This window comes from Pithys albifrons, chromosome 1, assembly GCF_047495875.1.
Source record: "Pithys albifrons albifrons isolate INPA30051 chromosome 1, PitAlb_v1, whole genome shotgun sequence".
In the NCBI taxonomy this organism is placed as follows: domain Eukaryota; kingdom Metazoa; phylum Chordata; class Aves; order Passeriformes; family Thamnophilidae; genus Pithys; species Pithys albifrons.
Window position 1 is genome coordinate 120,293,245 of NC_092458.1, and position 20,305 is coordinate 120,313,549.

Genomic DNA, 20,305 nt, shown 5'->3' on the forward strand with positions numbered 1-20,305 from the left:
TCTTTAAAAGTTTTTTTCTCTAGGATGGAGAAATGGGTGTTTGTTCACGTGAACTTTACATGTTAGACTTAAACTAATATATAGCCAATTCTTATGTTAATTTTTATTCACATTGCATTAATTGTCAGTTTTAGTACTTTCTGTACAGATTTTATTAACTGTATAGGTAGTGTAACACTTTAAACAGGCCTCTTCCATAGTATTCTGGCAAATTTTTCTGTGTGAAATTTGAGTGTTGTAATTTAATCACACACTGCAGAGTTCATGGTGAGAATTTCTTGTGATTACTTAAATTCTCTGTTCCTGTAACATTTGCCACATTAGAATAATGGCTATAATTCTCTAGAATTTGGGGGCAAAGTCTGGTGGGGGGTTTTCTGTTGCTGTTTTGGTGTGGATTTTAATGTTGCTGCATCTCTCTTGCTTTACCTGTGTCTGCTTTTCCACATAGCTCAAGTCTGAGGGTTTGTAAAGCCAAGGGAGGGCTTTTTTAACATTCAGATAATTACTGTATGTAACCATTTGGGTTGATATTAAATTCTAATTTCATTCCTTCCTTCCTTCATAGGGGCTTCACAAAGGTCAGAGTTCACATTTGGCAGGTCCTAATGGTGAACGACCTCTCTCTTCCACTGGGCCTTCCCAGCATCTCCAGGCAGCTGGCACTGGTATTCAGAATCAGAATGGACATCCTGCCACGCCTAGCAATTCAGTGACACAGGGGGCTGCTCTCAATCACCTCTCCTCTCACTCTGCTACCTCAGGTGGACAACAAGGCATTACCTTAACCAAAGAGAGCAAGCCTTCAGGAAACACATCAGCAGTGCCTGAAACAAGCAGGCATTCTGGAGAGACACCAAACAGCACTGCCAGTGTAGAGGGACTTCCTAATCATGTCCATCAGGTGACGGCAGATGCTGTTTCTAGCCCTAGCCATGGAGATTCTAAGTCACCAGGTTTACTTAGTTCAGACAATCCTCAGCTCTCTGCCTTGTTGATGGGAAAAGCCAATAACAATGTGAGTACTGGAACCTGTGACAAAGTCAATAACATTCATCCAGCTGTTCATACAAAGACTGAGAATTCTGTTGCCTCCTCACCATCTTCAGCCATTTCCACAGCAACACCTTCTCCAAAATCTACTGAACAGACTACCACAAACAGTGTTACCAGCCTTAACAGCCCTCACAGTGGACATACAGTTAACGGAGAGGGGTTGGAGGACTCTCAGAGCCCCATGAAAGCAGATCCTCCTCCAATTAGCCACAAACCTAGTCCTCAGCTCATACCATCAATGTCGGTGTCCATATACCCCAGCTCAGCAGAAGTTCTAAAAGCATGTCGGTAAGTGCTGGAAATCTTACATACAGGGAGCTTATACAGTATAACCTCCAGTGCAGGGAGCATGTGCCTTGTTGAAATTGCTCTGTTCATTCTTGCATCACAAGTAACTAGTCCTGTTGGTGAAACACTGGGTTTAGCTTGGTGTTTTTTGAACCCTGACTTTGCTTCTCGCCCTTTGGCATTGCTGCTCATACCTTAAATAAAGCTGGGCTGGTTTAAGGAAGCTTGGTGTAGAACTGTGGTAAGTGTAGCATCTTTTAGAATATTGTTTAGGAAAAAAAATCACTAGTTCTGTTAATTTTGCATTTGAGTTTACTGAGGATCTGGTTGACAAAAGCAGTAACTGGTGCAGGTGGCACATGTGTTCTTTCAGGTTTCGAATGTTGTAAAAACCTGTGTTGTAATTGCATTTGTTGAGATTGCTTTTTTAATTGAAAGGCTGTAGTAGCATTTACTTTGCTAGACATGTGCAGTCATTTCTTCTTAAATGGAATTTCTGTATTTCATCATACTCGAGTTGATGGTAAAATTCAAACACAGACCTGGGACTGCTTTTTTCTCTAGTTGGTTCAGTAGCTGCCTGACATAAACCAGGGTAATTTTCAAGTGAAGTTGTTTGCTGTTTAGGATGACAGATTTCTGGGTGATCCTGGGATAACTAGAGGGCAAGGTGGTATGAACCTATCAGAAGAGTGTGATGCACTTGCAGCCAGTCCTTGTAACCTCTTGTCAGGCTGGTCCAAATACTCCCTTTCCTCCGTGTTAGATTACCAGTCCCTCCTGGCTTTGGTATCCACAATTATGTTTTCTGGATGACCCTATTTCGGGCCTTGTGTTTTCTTTCTGTTTGTACCTGCTTCCCCACAGATGTGTTTCCTTCCTCCATGGTAATTATTCCAGGTCTACTTTTATTTGAGAAGCTTGTCAATGCAGATTTCTATGGGAAAGATAGTTCAGTGTAGGGAAAACAGAATGGAAAAGTTGTGGAATCTTATTCCAGATAATGTGAATCTATTGTACAGATGGCCAGAGGATCTCTCTCTCTCTCTCTCTCTCTCTCTCTCTCTCTCTCTCTCTCTCTCTCTCTCTCTCTCTCTAAATAAAAATGTTTTTGAGTTAAAAGGAGTGCAACGTATCAGACTTCTAAAAGCAGAAGAGTTTTAAAATAAGTGGAATATTGAAATATTTTATAACATCAGTTTGTACAATGTTCAGTTTTCCTCTCAAAACTTTTGGATTTTTTTCCTGAAACTCTGGCTACTATAGAGAATATAGTTGAAAGGTCTATTTTAAACAAAAAGAAGGTTTGACCATTTCATCTAATGGTTACATCAATATGATATTACTTCTAATGTTTTCTTACAGAAGGAAGATCTCTGAAATAGGGACATGATATCAGTAAATGTCAGATAAATTTATTTCTTCAAAACATGTAGCTTTTTCATGGGATTTACGGCATAATTTCTGTACAGGAGCTTGGATACAGCTCATACAAAAGGAAAAATACATTGTTTGGATTTTTTTCTTTTACTTATTATGTAGATGTAGTTTAAGGTGCAATACAAACAATTCTCCTTAGATAAGGAACAGCAACAGTGTAGATGTTTAAAATCATGAATGTTAAAAATAATCAATCAAATTCAGTGCTGGTATTAAGCTCTTGAAAATCTTTTTTCTCGGTACAATTAAGTCATGCAGATTTAGTCTGTCCTTACAGATCAGTGTTCTCATTGCAATACTGATAAATAATCACAGAACATTTTGGTGGAAGATGCAGCAAGGGATGTCTGGAGATCATCTCATCCAGGCTTCCATCTCACAGCAGGGCTGGAGCAGGTTGCTCAGGACCACGTCAAGCCAGGTTTTGTATAATTTCAAGAATGGAGACTCCACAACCTGCCTGGACAAGCTGTTCAAGTATTGGGTCACCCCTCAAGTTAAAAAAATCTTTGCTTTCCTGTGTCCCACTGCAAGGGGTTATCCTTGCCCTGCTGCAGGACTTGGAATCATAAAATATACTGAGTTGGAAGGGACCCATCAGGATCATCAAATCCAACTGCTGGACCTACACAGGACACCCCAAGAATCCCACAATGTGCCTCGGAGCATTGTCCAAACTTGGCATTTCCCATTGTCTGAAATTCCCGAGATTCCTGCTGGCCCATTTCTCCTGCCTGTTGGTGTCCCTCTGAGTGGTCACAAGGCCATCTGCTGCATCAGCTTGTCCCTCAATTCTGTACCAGAGATGGCTTTTTTGATAGTGATGGTTTCAGCACCTGCAGCTTGAGCACAGGAGCTCGTTGTATGGTGGATTCCTCTTTGGAAATGCAGCCAGTCCTGCCACAAGTTGTGAGTCTGTCACGTGGCAGTGCAGATAGTTTTGACTCCTCAGGGGTGTAAGTGTTGGTCCATCTCATGTTTCAGTTGAGTAGCAGGTACGTTGCTGTTGTCTTTTGTCTTCAGTCAGTGTAACCCTGAATCATTTTAGATCAGCTGCATAACAGATAAGGGCAAACTGTGGGGCTGGGCACTACACAACTTGGCAGTGGTTGTGCACATTCCATAGTGTTTTCTCAGGTGTCTGCATTGCTGGAAGTGCAGGATGGCACAGAGCATGGAAGGCTGGGTTGTAGGAGTTCAGATAATTGTAGGAGTTCAGATAATATTTCTTAGCAATGACTTGTGGCAAAGAGACTCCTCTGTAAGCTACAGTGGTATGGAAATGCCTAAATTCAGCCACCTCTGCAGTAGCCAGTGGCCTGTGGCAGAGGAGGGTGGTGGTACCTAAAAATGCTGCAGCTAAATCTGCCAGTGTTCATCTCTGGTGCCTGTGCTGGCAGGGGGCCTGGGAGATAGTAATTAAATTACCAAATTCACATTTAGTGCTTTCTGCTCACAGCCTTCTCTGTGTAAACCATCTCAAAGAACGTAGATTTTCTACATAGTCTTTGGAGAGATTTACCCCCTTTCTCAAAAAAAAATTATTTGAAATCCAAACAAGCTGAGGAATTGAAATGACCTTTTAGAGCACTGTAGTTTCTGTAGCCACGTTTTACAGTTGTCAGTGTTTGTGAAAATGTTACCTCAGATGCCTTTAAAGTTCACAGAGGTCACTTTAATCATGAGCATGTGGTTATTGAATGTTTTGGGTTTTCCATATTAAACTGTGTTTAATGTTCTTTTAGTTGGAGTGTTACCTGTATTTTTCTATGTTGGAATGCTTGTTGGAATTTTTATCATCTCAGTATATTTTACCCCAAAATATTTAATTTGGTGTATGTATATTTATATGTATGTATATATGTTTGCTATATTTTATATAGCAAGTGTGGTGGTTTTGAGGATTACTCTTTTTGATGTTAAAAAAGGGTATAAAAGCATGTTTATCTCCTACCCAAAACACTGCATCTGTTACTGTGATTGAGAGGTAATAGTTTCTAATGCTGTGGGATTTGATGACTAATAGTGATCCATGGTATAGCATTCTGTAGCTATCTGTTACAAAGATAAATTGCCTAACAGAGAGAAAAAGTCTATAGGGAGCTTATTTTGTCATCTTTCAAATATTAAGTCCTATTACAATGTTCATTTCCAAGTGACACTCGTAGACATTCATAAAAATTAACAGCTTAACAGCTTTTTTTTGTTTGTTTTTAATTGGGACCATGTGTTTTTCCTCAATGGTAGAAGTGTAAAAATAGCTTTGCTGTCTGATGTAAGGATGAGTGCACTTCTAATAGGCATAAAATAAACTATTACAGACTTTTAAGTTCTTCCTTGAAGTTTAGCTGATTTGTCCCCAGAACTGGCATGTGGCTTTCTTGGGAGAGTAATGGAAAGTGTATCCCTCTATTCCAATGTTGCATTTTGATGGTTTAGTACACAAGTTTTCAGGGTTTTTATAGGTGAGATCTGCAGTTTGTGCTAAGTGGGAAGACACAAAGCATTTTTATTATAAAAATCTTAAAACCAACATTTAGTACAAGGCTTTGCTTTTGTGCTCATTGATGGAGGTGTTGTATTCCTAGTGATACTTCATTTCCAAGATAAAGTAAAGCTCATAGAACTGTTTCACTTGGGTTTGTACAGTTCTTATTTTTTTCCAGGCTCACATACTGTAATTTTTCAAGGTGGGTAAGATAATACTTTGCCCCATGTAGTTTGCAGACAGCTCAGAAAGTGTTAGATGTGCCTTTTTTCCTTTCTTTCTTCCTGAGCAGAGATTGAGAGCTCCCTCTTCAGCCTGTCTGCACCTTCATTCAGCAAAGCAGAGGACTGAGAAGCTGCATAATAAGGAAAGATGAGCAGTGGTAGAAGTGGAGGAGAGAGAGACCTTTTTTTTTTTTTTAGCAACTCCGAGATCAAAAAGTGCATAGTCTGGGCTGGGAGTACTTTTGCAGGTTTACAGACAGGATCTCTCCTGGTCAAATGATGCTTTCTGGAAACTCTGTATGTCTGTTAGAAATTGTATGGGAACTGACAACAAGGTAAATTTTTAGGGTAAGGCTGAAGTGTAAAGGCAGCCAGCCAGTTTCCCAGATAGGAAAATTCAGTTGTGCTCATCATTCCTGTAACTCACCTGTGCCGGGGCTGGTTACCTGTGGGGGAAAAGGTTCTGTCTGTAAACACTATATAAACTCTATAAACACTATATAATTTATTAATAGTGGGTTTTTTCCTCTGCCGTTCTTACATGCCTGAGAGTTTATATACATAAATTTGAGGATAAGGCTGTCCCAGCTGTGTCCTGAGCAGCTGATTAGACCTTGCTTTGTTTTAATATTTGTAGTTTGAGGATGTACAGGCACATGACAGCTCTGGAGCAGCAGAATTGTCACAGGTGTTGTGTGCATGATTGACACAGGGAAAAATGTCTGGGACAGAGAGTATTGAAGGATAATCTGCTGAAAGCCCTGCTGAAAGTCAACATTTATACATAGTAGAACAGAAGAAGTTCATATATTAATATATCAGATACTATGAACTTCAATACAGCATGTTAACCCTTACTTTAACACAGAGTAAGGTAATGCAAAAGCAAAGAATTGAAAATGTACTGGGTACATTTGGGTTTATCTCTGTAAGTGGTATCTTGAGGCTTAAAACTGAATTTGTGACCAAAAGGGTTGATGTTTAGAATTACTGTAAAAAATGCAGGAAAGCTATCAGTGATAGAAAACTTGAACCTAATTATTTGATTTTTTTTTCTTTAAAGGGAAAAAACCCCAAACCAGACAAAATTCCAAACACCTGTGCTAGAATAAACTTTATATACAGGTAGTAGGAAGTTTTCCTGTAGTATTAGTTTTTATATATTGGAGCTGCACTGCATTTGCCTTAAATATATTCATATATGTCAGTTGTTACATACATACCTTGTTTTATTTGATATGTTAATTCTGGCTTCATCTCCAATGTGGATAATTATATTCTGTTATCTTCTGGCATATTCTTTTTGCTGTCTGACAATACTTAGTTGATACAATCTGTTGCCCTGTTGTCTTGTTGTATTCTCTTGGGGAAAATAGACATGTTGACAGGTGGGAACAGGTGGATGTGACTTGGTTTTTTTATAGCTGGAGCAGTAGATTAATCATTTTTATTTTCCTCATTATTATTCTGCATTTGGCTCTGTTTACTATGTGCTTACTTCAAAACCAGAGTGTTTATGTTACTAAGTCGCCTTGAAATTCCTCAGAAGTCTCCTTGTTAAATAATCTTCTCCATCAAATGCTTACTGGTTGAAAAAAAGTCTTGTTTAAGAGAAGGCATTTGTTGCATCTTTCAGACCCTTCAGGTTTATTTGTCCTTAGAGCACCAAAGACCTGGAATTAGTAGTAGTTTGGGATTAAGGAATGCACAAGAGTTGACTGACTATAATTGAGCTACTGCAGAATAGTGAAGTGCAGAATAGTGAAGTTCTTGGTGTCACAGGAGAGATGTTATTGGGAAGCAGCAAAACCAGACCTGTTAATGGTGCTTGGATTTTGTGTGTTGCTTAAGAACAGAGGAGCATCAGAGATATGGAAGTTTGGGGATTTTTAAGGTGGAAGCAATTTGTAGGGGTTCAGAAGTCATGCATTGCAATAAAAATCGGAATTGGGCAAAAAGAAATGCTGGGGACTGTTTTTTGTTCATGTAAACAAGTGTTGTCTTAATAAAAGCTGCTCAAGTGAAGCCATTAGGTGAAGGGAGATGCTTTGTATCATCCCCTCTGTTCAGGAAAGATCTTGAGGGGCTGGAGCAGGTCAGAGTAGAGCAACGAGGCTGGAGAAGGGACTGGAGCACAAGTGCTGTGGGGAGAGGCTGAGGGAGCTGGGGGTGTTTAGTCTGGAGAAGAGGAGGCTCAGAGGTGACCTCAGCACTGTCTGGAACTCCCTGAAGGGAAGTTCTGGCCAGGTGGGGGTTGGTCTCTTCTCCCAGGCACTCAGCAATAGGACAAGGGGGCACGATGGGCTCAAGCTCTGCCAGGGGAAATTGGAGATCAGAAAAAAATTGTTTGCAGAGAGAGTAATCAGGCATTGGAATGGGCTGCCCAGAGAGGGGGTGGATTCCCCATCCCTGGAGGTTTTTCAACTGAGATTGGCCGTGGCACTGAGTGCCATGATCTGGTAAAGGGACTGGAGTTGAACCAAGGGTTGGACTTGATGATCTTGGAGGTCTTTTCCAACCCAATCAATTCTATGATTCTGTGATCAAATGCAAAACACGTGCCAAATAGAAAACTCCATTTGATTCTTCCTTTATTAGGTGTGAATAGATTGTCTGGTCTGTAGAAACACACTTGGTAAATGTTTTGTTTTACCAAAGACTAAAGTGAGCACTTAAGTAGGGCAAGATATTTGCAGAGGCTGAAAAGTTTCTGTATATCCATCTTCCTCGGTGTGAATGTTGAGGGAATATTTCACAGAGCTGTATTTTCTTCATGAGGTGAAATGAGGTTGTTCAGAGGCTGAGAAGAGTCAGGCAGGGGGTGCTGGCACAGCCATTGATACTTCTACAAACAGCTTCCCTTGGAGGGCCAGACAATGTCACTGAAAAGCCACGAGGAATTGAGAAATGCAGGAGCTGACCTATGGAATCAAATATGCAAATCTCATTATGATGCTGTTTTGGAGAACAGTAGGGTGGGGAATGTGCTCATCTTGTTAAAATCCTGGAGTGTAAGGATGAAGGGGAATTGAGGAGGTGATTCTGGGAAGTTAAGTGTAATTTGGTTAGTCTTTCATAGAATAGAATCATAGAATCAGTTGGGTTGGAAAAGACCTCCGAGATCATCAAGTCCAACCCTTGGTCCAACTCCAGTCCATTTCCTACCAATAAAACTGATTGCAACAGTAAATTTTAATGTGGTTATAGAACAACTAAATTACTGTGTTTGGTAAACTTTTTAAATAATGAACTTAAATTTCTTTAAGCCTCTGAGCAAATTAACAGATAAAAGGGTGTACTATTAAATGATTTACCCTTCCTGAGATTCCTAGAGAAAATCTCTGGTTGATGTCATTGCAAAAGACAAACCAGCACAACCCCAAGTAATTTTTGAGCATAAGTGGGATTAAAATAAGAAAATATGCTAAGAATAATTGCTCGAGTTTGTTATTAGAAAAACTGATTGTTAATACATGGGAAAGAGAAGAAGAATGTGCTGCCTTGTCTGGTTGTGTATCAGGTTTCCTTAAATAGGCTGTTACCAAAGCTCTTTTCTGTGCTCCTAGAAATGTAAGTATCTTTTCCCTGTGAGCAGTCCTTCTGAAAGGAGAATTAATGAAACGTTATCACAAGACTTGAGATTTAATACTCGAGCTGTTTATTTCTGCTGAAGTCAAACCAGCTGATTTCTTGCTCAGTGTTTCAGCTGGTGCATCTAATTAACATCCTGGAGGAGGGGTAAAAGTCCAGTATCCAGCTCAGTGAGGAGGGTCTACCAGTTGTGCTTTCTAAAACCAACCTGAGGCCAAGTCTGCTCTTTAGTCAGTATAGAGAAGTTCCCAAGTTTAGTTGTTTCATTTCTTAAAAAAGACATAAGAAATATCTTTGTTTTACTTTTTTTCACGTTATTTATTAAAGCTCATTCACGTCCTTGACAGAACAGGCAAAGCCCCAAACAGAACTTTTGTTGCTGATGACTTTAGTCTGTGAGGAAGGAGAACCTCAGCCAATTCTGAGAGCCCAGCAGGGCAACTTCGTGTCAGCTGGAAGTTGCTGCTGTTGTTTTTATGGTGTTACATGGAAAGAGGAATTTGAAAACTCTGAAGCATTTTGGAACTTGAAAGTTTTAATTTGGCTTAATTGGGGAAGGCAAATGAGAGGTGGAGGCTTGATGCTAATGTATATTAAAAGGGTCAGATAAGCTCTGGTAAGTCAGTCAGGGACTCACTGTTTTGAGAACTCTGTGGTCCAGAGGAAAAGACCCAAAGTCTTTTTGAGGGGAAGTACTTTGTGGATAAGGAGCTGGATTAAGATTGTGGTTTATTCTTAAAAACAAGGGAAACAGTTCCTTTATTTCCTTTACAAGCAAAGAATTTTTTCAAGGCAGAATTACTTAGTTGTTCTAAAGTTGTGTTAATTCTGGCATGTGAACTGTACCATAGCAAAAATTTTAAGAAAAAAAATTGAAACACTGTTTTTTCACAAACTAAACCCTGCTTAGAATAAGAGATTCTATTTTGTTCAAGAGGCAAATACAGAAATCTACAGATGGAAGAAGAATTATCTGAGAGTTAAAAACCATAGGAAATATTTGTAGTTCAGTGGGGAAGGGAGGTGTTTGAAAATGTTTGGGGTGCCACTTGCTATAATGCTTTTCTTACATAACTCATTAATGTGGTTCTGTTTGTCTTACAGGCTAAGAGCAAGGTGATTAGCAAATGAAATAGAAAGATGTAAAAGTCATTAAGAAAAGAAAAAAAGGAACATTACTTCTTACATAACATATAATTAACCTATGAAATTCACTGCCAATCTGTACTATTGAGGTCAAAACCAGAACAGAATTCAAAAACAATTAGAAATACATTTGCATAATGAGAAAATCCACGATTCTATTGTAGGGTTTTCTGTAGGTTTAAAATGAAAGATCTCTGGGAGTATTGCCAGCTTAGTACCTGGTTGTGAAAGGCTGGGGTGGAGAATTGCATGATACACAGGTTGTGTAATTAATTATCTGGCATTACTTGCATTTAAGCATAATGTGACTTGACTTCTTTATATTCCCCCTTGAGAGCTCCTCTCTCTCATAGCTGCAGGAGGAGCTTGAGGAGGTTGAGCCTTGGAGAGCCCAAAGTTGGGTGTTGTGTGCAACCACCTCCTTCCAGGGTGATGGGGATTGACAGGTGTTTTTCTGTGGTTTTTTAATAACTCATGGTGTGAAAGCAACTGATTGTATCTCCTAATTATGAAGGGTGGGTGCTCCTGTTTTGAGGCAGGGCTGGGTCAAGTCAGTGCAGTGCATTCCAGTGCTCCAGCTGATCCCTTCTGCAGACACATTTTAAAAATGTCTTGTTCGTTCTTATTTGTAGACTAATTAATTCAGATAGAATTGAGATAAAGTATCAAATAAATCCACAGTTCCTTGTGTTCATTTCAAATGTGATTTTTCTTGGGGGAAGAGAGGGTATTAATTTTGTTCTTCAGAATAACTATAATCTCTTGAGCAGTAAAACCTTGTTAATTCTCATGAAGCTAATCCTCAAATAATCATTCTCTTAGACTGCCTTCACAACAAAAATAACTGCTTAAGCACAAATGATTGTAACTTACTCTGTCTTGACCTGTAAATTGTACCTAAAATCCAAATGTATGGATAACTGGAAATTGTTTAGGAACTTGTCATTATCATCAGAAAGTCATAATCTTCCAATTGAAAACAAAAAGGGGAAATATTTTCAGAAGTACTGAAGCTGAGTTGTAGCAAAGACAGAGATGACCTTTGGGAGAGGAGAAGCTGTAGTCAAGAACAAAAGAGAGGAGACACAAAGACCACCAATCTTAATGACTGCACAGAACTGTTAGAACTGTCAGTAGAGGCAAAAGAGTTCAGTAAATATTTTTGTTCAGTGCTTGGGAAAAAGACAGATACAATGTTCACATCCTAGGGTGTACTATAACACATTCCCATATTTTCACAATATTCAAGGAAAAGATTAAACAGTAATTATTCTTAAATTTGGCATTTTTAAGCCGTAGGTCCAGATAACATACATCCATGAGCCTTGAAGGGGCAGGCCAGAGAATTGTTTATCCTTCACACTGATTTTTTTTTAATATAGTTTTTGGAAAACAGGAAAGGCTCCAGAGGACATGAAGAGCACTATGGAATTACTTTCCGAGAAACAGACATAATTTTCTCAGTCTGACATTAGGCTTGAGTGAAATAATAAAACTAATGAGGTGATTAATAAATTTTAAGGATGGTAATTGGTGATAATGATTCTTGGTTCTTGGAAAACAGGTTTTACCATGTCAACTTGAATATTCCTGATATACTTTAGAGTTTTAATAATAAAATAGGATTAAAAGTGGTTCAGCTTTGTAACACAAATAGCCTAAAACTTGCATTGTATCATTTTTCAGTCAGATGGGACAAAGCAAAGTCAATAGAGCACCTCAGAAGTGTTTAGGGACTGCCTGATAATTTCATGTCATTGTAAATGTTTCAGTGGTACTGCTTTGAGATCAGATTTTGGTCTTTGTTTTATTTAGTTTTTAGTAGTTGATGTAGGGTTTCAGCAGGGGAGTCTCCAAGGCTGGAGCTGGAGAGCACCTTCCTGAGACACCTTCCAGCCGTGTCACGCCTGTGCTCCTGGTCAGCTGTGTGTGAGGGAAGTTCTTCTCTGAAGCTGAAGGCTGTAATCATAGAATCAGTTGGGTTGGAAGAGACCTCCAAGGTTATCAAGTCCAATGCTTAATCTGCCCCCCATTGATTGCCAGATCACGGCACTCAGTGCCATGTCCAGTCTCACCTTAAAAACCTTCAGGGTCGGAGAATTCACCACCTCCCTGGGCAGGCCATTCCAATGCCTGACCACTCTCTCTGTAAAGAACTTCCTGATAGACAGCCTAAACCTCCCCTGGCAGAGCTTAAGCCCATGCCCTCTTGTCCTACTGTTGGTTGCCTGAGAGAGGAGACCAACCCCCACCTGGCTACAACATCCTTTCAGGTAGTTGTAGAGAGTGATAAGGTCTCCCCTGAGCCTCCTCTTCTCCAGGCTAAACACCCCCAGCTCCCTCAGACCCTCCCCACAGCACTTGTGCTCCAATCCCTTCTCCAGCCTTGTTGCTCTTCTCTGGATCCACTCCAGCCCCTCAATTTCTTTCCTGAACGGAGGGGCCCAGAACTGAACACAACACTCAAGGTGTGGCCTCAGTCTTTCTAGGTGTGAGAATGTATCCTAAAAAGCCATAGAATAGGAAAACGAGGAGTGTTTTAATGAATGTGATAATTGCTTATGCAAGAGATCCCGTGATTACATGAAATAATCCCAAGCAGTCAGCAACAGGACAAGAGGACATTGTCTTAAGCTGTGCCAGGGGAGGTTTATTGGACATTAGTAAGAATTTCTTCACAGAAAGGGCAATGAGACATTGGATCAGACTACCCAGGGAGGTGGTGGAGTCACCATCTCTGGAGGTGTTTAGGGACAGACTGGCTGTGGCTCTCAGTGCCATGGTTGGGTTGACTTGATGGTGTTTGATTAGAGCTTGGACTCAGTCTCTGAGGTCTTTTCCAGCCTAATTGATTCTGTGAAATCAAGGTACCTGTTTCATGCATAGTGGTTCATGTTGCTTCTGAGAAGCACAGCAGTTTGGTTGAGGTCCTTGGGGTGAAGCACTTGCATGAGTTGTTGATCTCACCCATCGAGCAACTCACCATGGACTGAGAGCTGCAGCTGTGGCTCAAGACAGGCAGTACTTCTGAGCCTGACAGCTGCTCCTTCCCTCTCTTCCCACTGTGGGAATGAAGGGTGTTCTCCTGCCTGCACAGCCCATGACAGGCCAGTTACCTCTGGAAAGTCAATTTAAATGGAAGAAGCCTGTCCTTCTCTTCATTCCTCTATCATGATGATGTAGGTGACTGGATATCCACTTTCTTTTTGGTCCACAAATCAGGCTTGTTTTGTCTTGAGCAGTGCATGTGTTGCCTCTTCCAGCCAGTAAGAAATCCTCTTATAAAAATTGCATTCTTGAAACTGAGATATGTGAGATTTTCATCACAATTGCTGTGGTCAGAAAGGGTCTTTCACTTTCCTTGCACTGGCCATAGTTCTGTATTTCCAGAGGTGAAGGCTGGCAGTGGATACTCACACTGTTTCATTGCAGACACTGTTAGCAAATATTTTTAGTACTTCTATAGTGTTTTTTGTAATTTCTATTGCTCTGTTTGGCACACTATCAATTACAGAATTATTCTTTAATAGCTCTCTTGCATTGTTATTAATAGTAAGTTACACTGATTCATACTAAGAAAAAAAAGTGATAGAGTGAAGCTGGTCTGTTAAAGACAACTTTAAATATTCTGCCCATCTGTTTCCTGTATCATTTGAATTATGAATGTTTTGCTATCTCAGCTTTGCTTTTCTTTGTCCCCTTTACTCTCTTAAAATTTCCACAGAGGGTTTTAGTAACTTAGTAGGAAATTATAGCATGTAATTGATAATACCAGCTTCAAGTGCTGGATTTATGAGATACCTTTCTTCATCTGATCTTTTCCTCTATATTGTTCCTACTCCTTTGCCTTTTCAGACCTGTAGTTTCTCTAAGTATACAAAAATTTCTCCTCTCTCTATTGCCCCCTTTCCCTGAAGACCCCACTTTGGCGTTTTGAGCTTTTGCTGAGGTGATTACCTTGCTGTGACTTCAGTAGCCTCAGTCTCACTAGTTCTGAGCAATGTTCCTTTTTCTTCAAGTTCAGTGTTTCTCATTTTCCTTGCCTCAGAAAATGCCTGTGAACTGTTTATCAATGCAAACTGAATTTTGTCGAAGTTCTCCTTTATTTTTAATACTATGCATTTGCTTTCCTTGGTTTTGTTTTTCAGTGTGGTAATGCAGAGGTTATAACAACTCCTAATACCTACTATTTGGGTTATAGTTTCACTTTGTATAGATTGTCTGAATCTCAGGTTCTTGGAAGTGTGGTCCATAAATTTCTCTGTGGTGATGATTTTATATTGCTGTGTTATTTTGGAGTTCTTTTTTGTTTGGTTTTTGGAGAGGATTTGTGTGTGTGAGAACAAAAGGGTCTTTGCAATAACTCCATCAGACATTCAGCATTGGTCAGGGATTTTTTGCCACGTTGGATGGTGCCTAATCAAAGCTTCTGCACTGCTCTTTCACTCCTTTTGCAGTTACAATCTCCTGGTGTTTGACTCACCTGGCACAAGGAATGAGGTGTCGTGTTTTGGCAGATGTGCTTTGGGGGAGTTATTAAATATGTCTCCGAGTTATTAAATATGTCTCTGTACTGCTCTGACCTTCTGTCAGAGTTACAAAGCTGGCACATGTTCTGAACTGAATGGTTTGTTGGGATGACCACCAGTTTTTGGGGATACTTGTCTTCGCTGCAGCCTGGGATGCACAAGATGTTTGCTCACATTCTTTGAAGTATTTGTCATAACAATCAGTCTGAGCTGATCTCAAGCCCCAAGTCCATATTACTTGTGGTTTGTGGTAACTTAATTTTGAGCTCTCACACACCACAGCATCACAGATTCTGTTTTAGAGACAAGCTCTATTGCTGGGAGTTTCCTCTAATAGAAGTCAGCTGTGTTTTCTGCTGAAGACTGTTGTTACCAGAAAAACTTTTTTTTTGTAGCCAGTGAGTTTTATAAAGGCACATTTATGCATTAGAAACATCCCATTTTATGAGCTATAACAACAGTTAGTGAATCAAGTGAGGTTGGAAGAAAGATTTGAGTAGTGTTTAGTTGGAAGAATTTTGAAGTAGTTGAGTCATTTTTAACAAAATGTACGGGGTGATTTTATCAATAAATACTTTGCTGGTGATGGTAAATGGGTGTTGACTGTAGGCTGAGCTTAGAATGAGATTTTTCAGGTCATCTGTTACAGGAAAAGTTACACATACAGTGGGTTATGCACACCTGGACACATCCAGGGAAAGGCTGCAGGTACAGGCAGCGAGGTTCTCACTGAAGTTACACACAGGGGTCTTGACACAGCAGCTCCCTCGGGATGGGGCTTTTCCTCTGTTGCCCAAAAAAATGGATAATGCAGAGATGGCTCCACTTGCCCCCAAAATGTATAAATCAGGGAGAGGTAGGTGGTGGTTCAGTTCAGTGTCTGTATGTAGTTGTAGTTGGGTTTTGTGACTCAGCAGGTTGTTTTGGCTGAGACATTGTCATTTTCTGACCTTTGCTCTGCCACAGTGCTCAGCACCGAACTGCACCAGCTCAGCTCCCGTGAAATGATCACCCACCTGATAAGGTCCTTCTCCATTTCTAGTTGAAACCTGCTTTTTCTGTTGCATTTTGTCACTTGCCTGTATTTAGAATGGCTATATTTGTAATTAATGGTGACCATGTTGTAGATTTGCCAGCTAAAGTGGGAATAATTTTGAATAATAGCAAATTATACGCTGAAAATTCTTGATTAAAATATATGGGATTTATTTGCATCTTAAATTCGAGTTTCTCCTTATACAACATTATTTTACATAGGAGATTACACTAATAGGTATTTATTTTATTTGTCAAGCATTGACAGAGGCAGCTCTTCTTTCCTTTTAGGAATCTGGGTAAAAATGGCTTATCTAACAGTAGTATTCTATTGGATAAATGCCCACCTCCACGACCACCGCCTCCACCATACCCTCCCTTGCCAAAGGACAAGCTGAATCCACCTACACCTAGTATTTATGTAAGTAAATCTAGTGGCAGAAGTACTTTGCTGCCTGTCTTTAATTGTTTGAGTATCTGAATTATGTAATGTCATTATTTTAAAGAAGTGCTATTCATCTAATTACAGTGCTCTCCAAACTGGTATATAAAATGCTAACCTTAGAGAAAATCTTGACACTTAGTTTGAATCTTAAAGTACTTGCAAATTAGGAATTTCAGTAAACAAGGATAAAAATGCTTCTGGGTTGTTTTTTTAAATTTATTTTTTATACTCAAAATGTTAGCAAAATAAGCAGAACAGTTCACTGGATACAATGCACAGCATTTCAAATATGTATGTACAATTTCTTGCAAGTGACAGCTTATGTATAAATGAGAAGGTAATTCAGCTAAACTCTCATAACAGTCTGCTCCAAAATACAGTGAAGAAAAATGAACAAAAGTCGAAGTGATGTTAAGAACAAAATACCAGTAGCAAAAGGCAGGGTTTGATCAGATAGTATTTTCTGAGACAAGCACTAAAACTTCTGTTCTGAAAATAAAGTTTCATAATAGCCTCATTGAGCTAACTTCTTAGTAATGGAAGAATAAATTATAGGTTATCCACTTCCTTGATAACAGAAGAGTAAATTGCAGTGTGTCCATACAGCCAGTGTGAAAAGCTCAAGTTAACTTGGGCAAGCTTAGTTTGGGGACCAGCAGAGGTTGGTGCTCTGGTTTGGTACTGGAGAAGGAACCTGCCTGAGAGCAAGGTTGAGTTGGATGGGATTGTGCTTCCAGCTGTTCTCCAGCTGCTGCACCTGAATTCATCTGCCTTAATAACAGTCTGTCACAGCTTTGTCCATCCAAAGCTGGACATGCAAAGCATACCCTGAGAGTAGTCATCCAGTTATACTGTTACTGCTATACATTATCTGTAGAGTGAGGGGGGTTTAACTTCTGAAAAGAAACTGTATTGCCTTGCTCTTTAGAGGATTCTCTAGATTAAGGGAATGTGCAAGGCTACTGTCAGATGAAGAAATTAAGTGCAGGAAACCTGAGTTGTGAAAGCCAAAGCAACCTGGGAATAATTCATGCCAAAAACCAAATTACAGCAACAAATTAGTTTGAGGAGTGAACTCAGCATTTACCATAGAAAGAACTGTATGATGTGTCTGTTGAGCTGTTCATTGCCCACCGTGAGGGGAAATGGAGAAAATTCTTGTTTTCTTTCTGTTTTTTCTCTCTTTTTATTATTATTCTTTCTTATATAAATAAATTGATTTGACATCTAATATTCCATTATAATTTTGCAGTTGGAAAACAAACGAGATGCTTTCTTTCCACCTTTACATCAATTTTGTACAAATCCAAACAACCCTGTTACTGTAATACGTGGCCTTGCTGGAGCGCTTAAATTAGGTAAATTTACTTTATATTTTTTTACTTTGGGGAAAAAAATACGTTTTTTTTAAAGCCAAGTCTATCAGTTGGATATTTTATTTCAGTATTACTGTATTATTTATTCCCAGTCAGTAGGGTAATGTGTCATTTCTCAGTTTGCTGTGGTTTCCAATCTTGATAAGGTCAAAAAATCCCTACCATGAATCCAGTGGATTTTGTTGAGCACAGAGAGGAGCTGAGCTGTGGATATGGAAATTTACAGTGAGGCATTTTTCCTGTAAAAACTGGATGCATGTCTTTGTGTTTAGATTTAATGATCTCTAATCTGACTGTGTACAGCACTTTGGAGTCTGTAGACAAATAAACTATCACTGCTGGTAGAAAATGTATTATACAATGGAAATGCATTCATGAAACTTCAGTCTGAAAATACTTTCTTAGTAATAGATTTAAACATTGTTTACAGATTTGTTTACCCAAGGCATATAAAGTGTTTCTTGGAATATGATCCATTGAGTAGCTGCCAAGTTTTTTCTAAACTTTTACTGTTGTGTGGGGAAAAGTTTTTTGAATGTTAATAATTAATGTACAGGTGGGCAGCATTGTGAAAGCTGAAGGAGAAAAATGCTTTAGAGTAAACTTTTAGATAACTGCAGGTATTTTCTTGAAGCTTTTTTATTATGTTAACTGTCATTTATTAATTTTGCTCCTGTTGATTAGATCTGGGACTCTTCTCTACTAAGACATTGGTGGAAGCCAATAATGAACACATAGTAGAAGTGAGGACACAGCTACTGCAGCCAGCAGATGAAAACTGGGACCCCACTGGAACAAAGAAAATCTGGCGGTGTGAAAGCAGCAGATCTCACACAACAATTGCTAAATATGCACAGTACCAGGCCTCCTCATTCCAGGAGTCTTTAAGGGTAAGGTCATTGCTATTACTGAAGTTACAATTCACAAACTGTACATTGACTCTGGAACCAGTTAATAATGGCTATGGAAAGTGAACAGAAGCTGCTGAGCAAAAGGAGACATTTCCTTAAGCATGAAAAGCACAGGTAAATTTGAAAAATCTGTATTGAATAGAGGGTCATGGTATTGTTCCTCCCAAATTCTTAGTGTACATTAAGTTTCAGAATGTAAAACTCACAGCTATTGCATACCTTCAAAGCTTGTTAATTTAAGCTTTCATATAGTAATGTCAAAATTCCTATTAAAATATTTAGAAATTAAAAGACTTTCTTTGAAATTTGGATTGCTTCTAATTTCACACATAATTTGAAATCAGATTTCATACTCTCCTGAATTTCGATGTGACTTATTAGTAGTTTGCACTAATACTTGCCTTTTGTTGGGTTCCAAACACAGCAGTTTCTGTTTAGAAGATTTTAGATTTATATGACAGAGTGAAATTGTAGAAGTAGTATTTCTTCTGCCTGCCTTGGCAGGAGGGTTGGACTTGATGCTCTCCAAAGGTGCCTTTTAACTCTGACTGTTCTGTTTCTCTGTGACTCTGTGAAATGTGATTTTATTGGTATTACCTTTTAATATTTTTACTGAAGTATTGAATACATTCTTGACATTGACTGTGGGCACTTCTCAGAGGATTATGTTATCTGGTGTTACAAAGATTAGTTTAAGATGGAACTAATACAAGAAGATATTCTTGACCAGTTGTTTGTTAGAAGAGAGGGAAAACACCAACTTGGGGAATTGGACTGTTGGAATTTTCACTGCTGTTACACAGAAACAGCAATGATTCCAGTAAGAAAGGAAAGAGAAATTCTAAATTTAAGCTTTGTGCTTTAGAGGAAAGGATTAGAAACAAAGAACTTAATTGGTAGTTGAAGGGAACAGAAGGGTGTCTAGTCAGAAGGTTTTGGGCAAGATTGATCCAGGATGAAGAAAAGAAAGAGGGAACCATTGGGAAGTGGAGGGCATGGAAGTCATCAAGAGCTTGGGACATAGATAGGATTTTCCGTCCTCTGCAATGCTAAGAAATGTCAGTGGGATATTGACTGTTTCTGGTCGAGCAGTTGCACCAGCATTGTGTTCTTGCACATCATTCCAGAGGGGCTGGAGGACGTTACATCACTGGAACATTATACATATACATGTTAAAAAAACACACATATTTGGTCATATAACATGGAGAGCCTCACCTTCAGATCTGCACCAAGATGTGAACTGCAGGATTTTCTGATACTCTTTTTTCTCACTTTCACAAATTCGTTGTAAAAATGTAATGCATAAAATGATTTTGGTTTGGCCTGTAAATTAGTAAGACAGTGTATGTGTGTCCTTTGTCTCACACTACTTTGACCTGTCCTTAGGTGACTTTTCAGTGTTCAAATGAAAGCTTTATTTCTTCTTTCTACAGCCACAATCCTCTTGGCTTGTCCTAAGTGATCTTTTTTTTCTTTGTTCCTCTAACAACTATTGCATTGCTTTCCTAACATGTCTTGCAGTATTTGATAAATCCATCATCACCAGGTTCCTTTTTGTTTCTCTTTGTCCTTCATTCAAAGGATGAATAAGACTTTCTCAGGTACATAGGGCACTTTGAGGTTTAACAACAATCCCATTCAAAGCCAGAGATCTTTGGACAGACTCCAGGCAGTTCATTCCTCCTTTTGTCTCTTTCTTTTTCCTTCTGTGTCCATATACTTGCCAAAATAGAAGTCTTTAGAATGGGGGTTTGAGTGTTCTCTGCTAAAAAG

At 39.2% G+C, this 20,305-nt stretch overlaps 1 protein-coding gene across 16 annotated transcripts in view; it reads left to right on the top strand.

Annotated features, from left to right (window-relative positions):
• Positions 1–20,305, top strand: part of KDM6A (lysine demethylase 6A) — a 158,390-nt gene that overhangs the window by 119,756 nt on the left and 18,329 nt on the right. For all 16 annotated transcript variants that reach the window (XM_071565818.1, XM_071565833.1, XM_071565841.1 and 13 more), the window contains 4 exons: positions 569–1,344; positions 16,089–16,218; positions 17,495–17,600; positions 18,303–18,508. In XM_071565818.1, coding sequence (XP_071421919.1) covers positions 569–1,344; positions 16,089–16,218; positions 17,495–17,600; positions 18,303–18,508 — 1,218 coding nt within the window. The remainder of the gene's footprint in view (positions 1–568; positions 1,345–16,088; positions 16,219–17,494; positions 17,601–18,302; positions 18,509–20,305) is intronic.